The 10,617-nt window shown below is 38.1% G+C and overlaps 1 protein-coding gene across 1 annotated transcript; it reads right to left on the bottom strand.

Annotated features, from left to right (window-relative positions):
• Positions 1-2,785: 2,785 nt before the first annotated feature.
• On the bottom strand, positions 2,786-4,620 carry LOC116203176 (leucine-rich repeat extensin-like protein 3). Its single transcript, XM_031534840.1, has one exon. The coding sequence runs from the start codon at positions 4,437-4,439 to the stop codon at positions 3,087-3,089; it is 1,353 nt and encodes a 450-aa protein (XP_031390700.1). The 5' UTR covers positions 4,440-4,620; the 3' UTR covers positions 2,786-3,086.
• Positions 4,621-10,617: the final 5,997 nt, after the last annotated feature.

Below are 10,617 nucleotides of genomic sequence, written 5' to 3'. Positions count from 1 at the left end.
GTTTTCCACCCTCAAGTTTTGTTCCGGATTTTGAAAATTGGTGTTGATGCACGTGAAATTTGAAGATATTTCGTAGAGTATTTTTTTCTTGAAAAATGTGAAATTGGCGTTAAATTGAATAAATGCCCCATTTTCAGAAGTCATGAATGCTTGGGCAATTAGCTGAAAATACTTCCCTCATATGGGTGACAAAATGACGATTTTGTCCCTCCGGAGCCGGTGGATCAAAATGGGGTCGGTTTAAACATTTAGTTATTCTTCTAAAATAGCATCGTCGGCCATGATATCCATCATCACTGGAGAATAGAAAGAGAGACTTAGGTTATGGAGAATTACAACTAGATGATACAATACATAATCAAGTGAATCAAACGAATGAATTTAGTCAACTTATTATTAAGTTTCGTGAATGATTTATGTCAGGCCATGCTCCTGTGTGCTAAAGACGACCATTGGTGGTTGTCTTGTTGTGCAATTGGATGAAGGTCGGAGTTGGACGAACACAGTATGGCGGAACGCAAATTTATGAAACAACAATGAGATTGTAGGAAGGAAACAAGATTGTTGCAATAAGGCTCAATATTTTTTAAAGATGATGACCGTCGTCATCGATGGCATGTTCCGATGAACGAACGGTTGCCTTTTCTTTTCAGTTGTCCAAAAAAATCCGAGATAAAAATAACTTCCCTAATTTAACTTCCTTAAAATATAGAATGTTAGTTTTTTTTAGGGATCATTATCACTAAAATTATGGAATTAAAAAAGTAAATTAAATTTAGGAAAATGGGCAAAAAAATCTGAAGAACACGATACCTTTAACCGCCACTTACCTCTAACCGTACAATAACTCACTATTATCATTTTAGTTAAATTTGCTTAAGCGGATTATAGAATTGGCCAAAGCCAATATTTAAATGTACGAACTTATTAGTTTTTCATCATTGTGCTCTTCACTGATGCTTTTGCTTTCCTTTCTAAAAAAAATTATATTCCTAAGACTATTTATAATACAAATGAACTCCGACAGACATGACAATTAGCTTGAGTCAATATAAAGAAATAAAATTAAAGTTGGTTTTGTTCCAAATGTTTGTTTCTATCAGATGGTCGTCGTCATTGCTACATTCATCAACAATTAATACTATAAACAGGAATAAAATATCAAGGTCGCCCTTGACAAATCATTCAATCAACCAAAATCAATATTGCTCGAAGTCTTTAACAATTACTCGTTGTTATTCCTTTAGTTAGGTTTGCTTAAACGAATTATAGAATTAATCTAAGCCAATATATAAATATACGAACTTATTAATTTTTCATCAGGATTCTATTTAAGATATTATGAAACAAGTATTATTTAATCAACTTGTGCAAAGCACGCACAAATAATAACTAGTATATATTATAACATGAAAATAATTATTCTACGGACATAAGGATGGTTAACTGGATATTTATGACTATTTTGTGATCAATGGACCCAGGCCCAACAGAGGAGACGGTCTTATGAATAATGGTTATTATTATATACAAAATGCACTGTGGGGACCTTTTTTTCCTTTTGGGTAGAAAAAGGGGCCACTGCTAGGGGCTTTTTCGTTTGGAAAAATTATACATTTAGTCATTTAAGTTTTGATGCTTTCATATTTCAATCTTTTTCTTAATTTTTCTATTGTATAAATTCTATATCTTTGAATACTTTTTTGTTTCAATTCTTTTTCTTTTTCTTTTCCTTGGTTAGTTTTCATCCGTTACTTTTGATTACTTTTCTATTTTAGTCATTTTATCAAATTTTTTATTAGAGAAGATTTTAACTTTGGTTCTCAACCTTTTAAAATTAGTATTTTATCATTTTTTTCTACTTTTTCTTAATATTAAAAATTTTGCTTCTTATAATTCTAACCCTCAAATTTCCATAAAATTGCCCATAAGACATTTTTGAAATTTAAACAGATTGTTATTTTAATTTCAAAAATAAAATAAAATAATAATTTTTTAAAATATAATAAAAATATTTTTTTTGAAATTAAAATAGTGATCTTTTTAAATTTCAAAAATGTCTTATGGGCATTTTTATGGAAATTTGAGAGGTAGAAGTATAAGAAGCAAAATGTTTAATATTAAGAAAAAAATATAACAAAAAATAGGATAAGGTAATAATTTTAAAAGGTTGAGGACCAAAGTTAAAATCGTCTCTAATAAAAAAAATTGATATAATGACTACAATATAAAAGTAATCAAAGGTAATGGATGAAAACTAACCTAGAAAAAGAAAAAGGACTGAAATAGAAAATAATTTAAAGATATAGGATGTAAACGATAAAAAAATTAGAAAAAAAAACTAAAATAAAAAATCATCCAAACTTAGAAGACCAAATGTATAGTTTTCCCTTTTTGTTTTTATGTCCGTAGAACATTTCCAGGCATGTCAATGTAAATTCATGACAATAAATTAATATACTTCATCAGAAAATAGTGTAGCACAATGATGTATACCCTCACCCGTTGATCTGAAAATCTTCGAAATTTATATGCTTTTATAAAAAGGGTATAGTACAGTGACTTGTACTCTTTAGTAATTAATTGATCTAGTTCCGACTGAATTAGTTAAGATAAGTTGAATTATCGAATATCAGGGTGTGCATTGAAAAAATAAGAAGGAGAAGTTGCTAATATGACACAAACTCAACCCATTGTATATGAAATTACATATATAGAATTGCTAGAAACTTATTAGCGAGAGATCGTCTGATCCATCCTTTCGTGGCCAAGGCCAAATGGACGCTTAATTAACAAGGGGCTAGTCTCGATCAATAAGCCAAATACATCTCATGGTACAACAAAAATTTTGCAACTAATGAACTGTTCATTCATAACAATTTAATGCAAACGAAATGAATTCTCCGTACAAATTATTCCCCGGCAAAGGGCAGATCCAACGTTTTTCTTTTTTTTTAAAAAAAAAAAAGAAAGACAAAATAATCCACTCAGCATGCAGGCGAAATGAGTATCTATGTTTGAGACTCCCGGAAGCCCAAAATTCTCGCGACAGATATCTATGAGATAAGACTCATATTTTAGCTTGGCTAGCAAGGAGCTCTTGCGGGCGCCGTGGCTTCACAAGAAGGGCCTGCAGCTCCGGCAGTTCCACAGCGACTGCCACCGCCACCAGCGACAACTCCTCCAGCCGCCTCGTGAATCCGTACATCATCCTCGATATCAACTGTCACTGTCTGCTCCCCACAAGGTCCAGTTACTACCGCCTCGTGGATTTCCTCGTGCTCCTCAACGCAGGCAGCAGCAGCTGCAGGAACCATCACCGGCCTCCTCTTCCTCTTGGCAAGGCAAACTAGGCATATTGCGAGAAACGCGAGCACAAACACTCCCCCTAGGGATGCACACACTACAATCACTGTCGTGTGGTTGCCTCCACCTCCACTAGGAGGAGGTGGCAGAGAATGAACAGGCGGTGGTGCACTAGGAACGTTGTAGCCGCTCGGAGATGGTACCAGATGTGGTGGCCGATTACTGAAAGGTGGAGATGCTTTTGGAGGGTATCCTGGCGGGAATGCTGGCGTCTTGATTGGACTAGGCGGGAAAGCGGCCTTTGGTGGTGGGGCTCCAGTGGGACTGGCAGGTGAGGAAACTGGGGGGAAAACTGGAGACGAGCCACTCCCGGGCGGTGGAGTCTCGTGAGAAGGTGGTGAAAGTGGGCTGGGTGGGTAAATGGACTCTGGTGGCGGAGCCGCATTAGGACCTGAAGGTGGGGAAACCAGTGGTGGTGAGCCACTACTAGGTGACGGTGCCAGGGGTGGAGTCTCGGAAGATGGCGATGGAAATGGGATGGGAGCCAGGGCTTTTGGTGGGGGAGTATTATAGGGAGGCCGACCTTCGGTAGGACTTGGAGTTGGGGAGGCACTTGTTGGCGGTGAGGCAGGACTATGACTTGTGTGCGGTGATGGTACTTGCGGCAGTGGCGGTGGATGATCATGGTGAGGTTTAGGTGGCGGGGCATAAGATGGGGCTGGCGCCAGTGGAGTCACACTTTGTGTAGGTGGTGGCGGGACCGGTGGTGATTCACTGCATGGTGGTTGCGGTGGTGGTGGTGGTGGAGGCAGCGGCGGCACTTTGTGATAATTCGTGTGTGGAGGCGGTGTTGTTGGGTAATCATGCGGGTGATGTGGTGGTGGTGGAGGCGGCGGCTTTGAATAGGAATGGTGACTTGGTGGTGGCGGCGGTAGAGGTTCGTGATGACCATGTGGAGGTGGCTTCGGGTGGACATGAGGTGGTGGAGGGCATTCCAGTGTTGCAGGTGGAGGTGGTGGGGCACATTCAAGGGGCAACGGCGGCGGCGGAGGTGGAGGCGCTGGTGGTGGCGGAGGAGCGCACTTAGTGGAAGTTGGAGGTGGGGGCGGAGGAGAGTAGTAAGGATAGCTCATTTTGTGCGAAGAAACTATATTATAAGCTCCTCACTATAGTTTCTAGCAAAGAGAAGATATATATTGAGCAGAATTAAAGCATAGGAATGAGAACCATATTGTAAATGTTGTCTGCTATGTTCTATAGACTATTTGTACTTTGGGCTGAAGGATGGAAATTCTCCACATTAGCACGGTCCAAGTGGACAATTCAAGGAAGGCTAGCTCTTACATTTTTTCCACCCTTCAATTATTTTTGTTTCACCACTTGAACAGTATTAAATTAAATATATGAACATATAAAAAAGTGGTCAGGAACTCATTATCATGTGTATATATATTCTGAACCCATTCAATATTAAATTATCAAGCGTTTCGAGCATGATTTTCGTAGAACACGAAACTTTTTTGACATACTTTTTTCGGTTAACAATTTTTTTGACATACTTTAGTCTATGATGTCTAATCCTTTCTATCAACTTATGATTAAGTCTTCTAATAATCATTTATGTGCATGCACCCGTTCCTTACTTTGGTTGGTGTGAGCGGATCTTAAACTTTCATAAAGGGCACGTGATTGAATTTTAGAAGAAACCTTTAATAATTTAAAGCTCATATACGGTCACAAATGGAAAAAGCAAAAATATATATTGCATTCTTTTCTCTCCATTGATTTGGAGGATATCACAGATATATATGTGTATATATACATATATTAATGGACGGGACCTATGTTTGAAGAATGAATATAACCTTTAGAAGTAATAGAGAGGAGGCTCTAGGGATGGTGGCGGTGGTGTGCAGTGGCTTAGGGCCGCGGAGTAGTCAGATGCGACGGAGCTGGCAGAAGGGGAATCGTCGAGAGAGAGAAAGAGGTCTTCTGTTAGGTCGCATCTGACTACTTCGTGGCCCTATGCCGCCCTCACACGACCACCGCCATGATCACCTTCACCCTAGAGCCTCGTCCACGAAGGGAACCTTTAATTAGTTTTACAAGTGTTAACTAATTACCACTAATTAAATGATATTGATGGAGAAAATGACAGCAGGGCATTTGTTTCACAAGGCCCCAGCACGAGATCAAATTGTCATAATATATAAGACGCACATTAATTGTCTTATGTTATCTGTGATATGTGTTATATATATGTATAGAGAGAGTATTAGTGTCCGTTTGATTTGAATAAGATTAGAGGAAATTAAAGACGCAGCCACCAAGGAACACACAATCATGTTCCTTTTCGTCATACCCCAAAAACGATCACGTAACTATTGATACCAAAACATATGAAAGAATGCTTGAAATTTTTATACATAATTCAAATCACAAATTGAAATTTAATTAGTTAGCCATGGAGGGCGGCTGCTCTGACTTCTTGATCACTAATAGTTAGATGTCAACTAAATTACAGCACGTCTCTCAATTCGGTAAATCGGATGGATAAATTTAATTCATCTGTAATTATTAGCTGGAGAATAACACTTATAGATCAACTAATTAAAGTCTCGCTTAGAGAAAGAAAGATGTATTGCGGTAGCACACGACATTAGATTTATGAGCCTTTCTTATACCGAACAAGAAAATATAATCTCACTTAGCAATGTCACTTTTATGCCTTGATCATTTTCCAAACTGGTCTATCTATCTATTCATAATCCTCGTTCTTGAATGAGGTCACGGATTCAACTTTTGGCTCATAACAAGAGGTCACGGATTTAATTCTTATTGGTGGACTCTTGTACCTCTTTCTTTCCTCGTTTTACATCCCCTGCTAAGACTATGAGCCTGAACTCTAGCTTGTACTCGAAAATTTAAGAGGCTCATACTTCTGAGCTACAATTGTACATTTGATCATTTGCCTGATAATGGTCAAGGTGTTTGCGTGCATCCTTATACTAGATACCCAACTTGTCCGCGTAAGGACGTCAGCTAGCCAAGTCATTCACTACTACATATGAACATTATGGAATATATAACACAATATTATAATCAGTTGTTGATAACAGCTCGATTATTTGACCAAATTGTATTCTTTCTAGTCTGCCTTTTCTGATGGTCCTCATTCTCACATGAGGTCTTATAAAAAATTCAAAACTCTTTTCTAAACCAAAAGAAAAAATACATTCATATGTCCTTACGGATCTCTTTTTCTTTTCTTTTTTTGGGTAAACCAAGACAATTCATTCTATGAGTCAACATTTGATTTGATTATTAGATGTAAGAATGTGAAAATATATGCAAACTAAGAAAAAAGAAAGTTGGACGCCTTGGTTGAATGAATGATAAAATCCCTTTTTATGTGCCTAATCACCAAAGCAGACTCAAACTAATGTAGGATCGCATGCTTGTTGTCACATCAATTATCGCAAATAATTCATCAAAATAAAGCAATTATCATAAGCAAAAGCAGACAACCTTAAAACAGAAAGAACAGGAAAGAGCTCCTAATTTTGTCAAATTTGCCATCATTCGAGAAATTCTTTATCTCACTCATTTTTTGTGATATATAGTAGTTGATTCTTCAATAAATTCTAGAGGAACAGGACTTCATATAATCAAACAAGTCACCAGCTCGGAATCATTAATCAGATCTCAAGTGTAATCATTGTCAGTAAAACTGCCGTATCCCTTCAATCATTTAACTTATGATATTTTTGTACTAGACTATCAACCTCCCTTATAATAAAAAAAGGTTAATCGCCTAGGAAAATACACAACATTTGCATTTTTTTAAAATATAGCACAACTTTTGAAAAGTAGCACAAAAAGACACGACATTTGCACTTTTTTTTTTCTAAATATAGTACGACCTTTAAAATATATCACAGGAAGGCACGGCCTTCAGGTGCTATCATTCTAGCATGTTAAAAAAGAAGATTGTACCTAAAGGCAGTACATTTATGTGTTAATGAGAAAACCCCTTGCACTTACTTCCATAAAAAAGTAAGGTTGTGTTTATTTAGACTTAATATTAAGTGCTAAAAATTAAGTGCTGAAATTTTAATGCTATGCTTAATGAATTAAGTGAAATTTGTTTGGTAGGACAAATATTAGAAAACTTTATATCATTTGAGATCCTTTGTACATAGTACCACAAAACTTTCATTCCTTCAACTTTCGCCCCAATATTTTGTATTATTTTCCAAAACTTAAAAAAAGAAAAAAAAAAAAAGGGTGATGCGGCAGAAGAAGTGACAAATTGGTATTTCGAGAAAAATAGGTTATGACGACCCTGTCTCGAGGAAAACGGCATTCGGAGCAAAACTCATAGCCTTAGGCTGTGAAAAAACAAGATTTTGGCTGAATTCCATCGTTTAGAGTCTCAAACGGGTATTATTATGTTATTTGGGCATTTTTGTAATTTAAGGAAAAGTTTATGTCTTTCGTGCAATTTAGGCATTTTTAATTTTTATTTAAGCTTTGGAAAACCCTATGGTTAAAGAGAGTTGTCTTTTGGATTATCAATAAAAATTGGAGTTTTTGTGCTCTTTGTCCAATTCTTGGATTCGATCCAAGTTGGATGTCAATTTCCTAGGTATTCGAAGAATTAATAGGGATTGAAAGTCGTAATTTCGGTATTCTGCAGAATCAACGGATCTGTGACAGGTTACTCGCGTGTACGCTGCGTCAGTTAGTATCAGAGCCGCGTTCGTTCTTGGATCAATGATGTCGCCCCGAAGAATGATTAATCCACGTCGTGTTGCGGAGGAGGACGAACTGGATCAGAGAATCGAGCATATCATTGATACTCAGCTAGTGGTAGCGCTGAAACGTAGACTAGATGTGTTTGTGGATCGCCTATCTAAGAGGATGGGAGCACTAATGGAGGCTCGGCATGAGGTCAACTCGAGGCACAACCGAGTCCCTAATCCAACAGTCGACTTGGAGGATGTCGAGTATGATATCTATTTTAAAGGGGACGCGAATATATTTATCGAAGAGAATTTGTCTGATGATGCATTTTTTTTAGCGAAAGGCGATGGAGAGCCCGATTTCGACGAGGATGATAAGGGAGATGACAAGGGTTATGACGAGAACTGAAAATTCGATGAATTTGAGGGGAATGATGTGGGTCTTTTTGCTTCTGCGAAGTATGATGAAGACGACAAGGAGGCTGATGCGGTCTGGGAGGCCGTCGACAAGAGGATGGACTCGCGAAGAAAAGATAGGAGGGAGGCGAGGCTGGAGCAGGAAATTGAGAAGTACCGTGTCCCGAATCAACAGATGAAGACAAGGATGTCAGATGTCTCTATCGAACCAGTCACTGCGGCAGAGTATTTTGAGTCGGAATTTTTTCCAATCATACGTTCTGAAGCATGGGCTGACATCGGTTTCCGATCAAGTATGGAAGATGTGTATGTTTGAGTGGATAATTTTATCTTTGGACTCCTAGGACGTATTCGAGGGCGAATACTCTCCACCTAGGGGAGAATGATGAGGCAGAAGAGATGGCAAATTGGTATTTCGAAAAAAATAGGTTATGACGATCCTGTCTCGAGGAAAGTGGCATCCGAAGCAAAACTCACAGCCTTAGGCTGTGAAAAGACAAGACTTTTGGCCGAATTTCCTCGTTTAAAGCCTCAAACGGGTATTTTTATGTTATTTGGGCGTATTTGTATTTTTAGGAAAAGTTTATATTTTTCGTGCAATTTGGGCGTTTTTAATTTCTATTTAAGCTTTGTAAAACCTTAGGGTTAAAGAGAGTTGTCTTTTGGATTATCAATAAAAATTGGAGCTTTTCGTGTTCTTTGCCCAATTCTTGGATTCGATCCAAGTTGGATGCCAATTTCCTAGATATTCGAAGAATCAATAGGGATTGAAGGTCATAGTTATGGTATTCTGCGGAATCAACGGGTTTGTGACAGGTTACTCGCGTGTACGCTGCGTCAAAAGGGGTTAAATCCCGAATAGGGTTTGCGGGAGAGGGGCGTTGGTGGCCAAGATCGAGCCACCATCGCCCGGGAATCAGGGGAGGAGCCCCTCTGTCTCTCTTGGACCCTCCTTCCCTACCTTCCTCTCTCTCTCTCTCTAACATTCCGTGGGAAAAATGAAAAATGGACCAAATTGTAATTACGAAAATATAGAGCGGCACCGCTAGAAATTCCAAAATATTGTCCTTTGGCTAAGCGAATAAGCTGAAAAAAATAAGTACATTTTTTCTACTAAATAATTAAGTTTTTTTTTAAATCTATTAAGTTAAGTCACTTTTTTTTCTTATTATCAAACATGCTGAATTCCATTAAGTGTTAAAAATTTAATTTCAGCACTTAATTAGTGTTTTCAAACACACCCTAAGTGAGCAGAACCAATTAGGTATAACTTAGTTAGTAACATGCTAATGTTTCAAGTACTAGATCAGAAATTTCAGGCATCCTTGGAGACTAAAGAGACTTGGGAGTGAATAATGGGAAGAAGGTCCCCACTTATTTATTGTCGAACCTGCTTACGATAATAGTATTATGACTAGAGACTTGTGGATCGATGGTTTTCCTCTAATACCTCATTGGGTAACGGTGACGAGCCTAAACCCTCTGATCTTGGTGTAGTTATGACTTAAATCGGACATTCCGTGACGGAATTCAAACTCGTACGGTTACTCCCTATTGGGGTTGCTACTCTAGTATGTCCCCCCTCCCCCTCCTCATGCCTTGCCAGGAAAAAAAAAAAAAAAGAGTAAGTGAGCAGAAAATAAATTGATGAAGGTAAGTTAGCAGCGCACATTTATATATTGTCCCCTTCAAAGGGCCTTCGGGTCCATGCATCACCGCATGCTCGCTCTGATGATTTTGCTCTGATTGGATCATTTTATAAAGGCCCTTACAATAATTTATGCTGGTTATGTCAAAATTTTAGTCCATTGAAAACAATTAACAAGGGCCCGCCTGATTAAGCAAACCATCTAGTGATACATGATCCGGTCCAGTTCAATGAGGTCATCTGGCCCAAGCCGAGACTCTGCATCCGGTGTTCCCACTTTGCCAAGGCTAGCCTTTGTATGTTGATTCAGCCAGGTCTAGTTCGACCTGAATGAGGTTGAGCCGAACTGAATCGCAATCTATGTCCAGCGTTAAGTCGAGCTTAATGTACTATCTGAAGCTGTTTGTGATCTTTTCCACCGAAAAATCTATTAAGATATATAATTGATATACCATTTCAATAAATTATATAGTATCCGATCCTACATGAATTTTATTAATT

The sequence above is a fragment of the Punica granatum genome, chromosome 4 (assembly GCF_007655135.1).
Source record: "Punica granatum isolate Tunisia-2019 chromosome 4, ASM765513v2, whole genome shotgun sequence".
Taxonomy (NCBI): domain Eukaryota; kingdom Viridiplantae; phylum Streptophyta; class Magnoliopsida; order Myrtales; family Lythraceae; genus Punica; species Punica granatum.
This window is presented reverse-complemented; position numbering and strand designations above follow the sequence as displayed.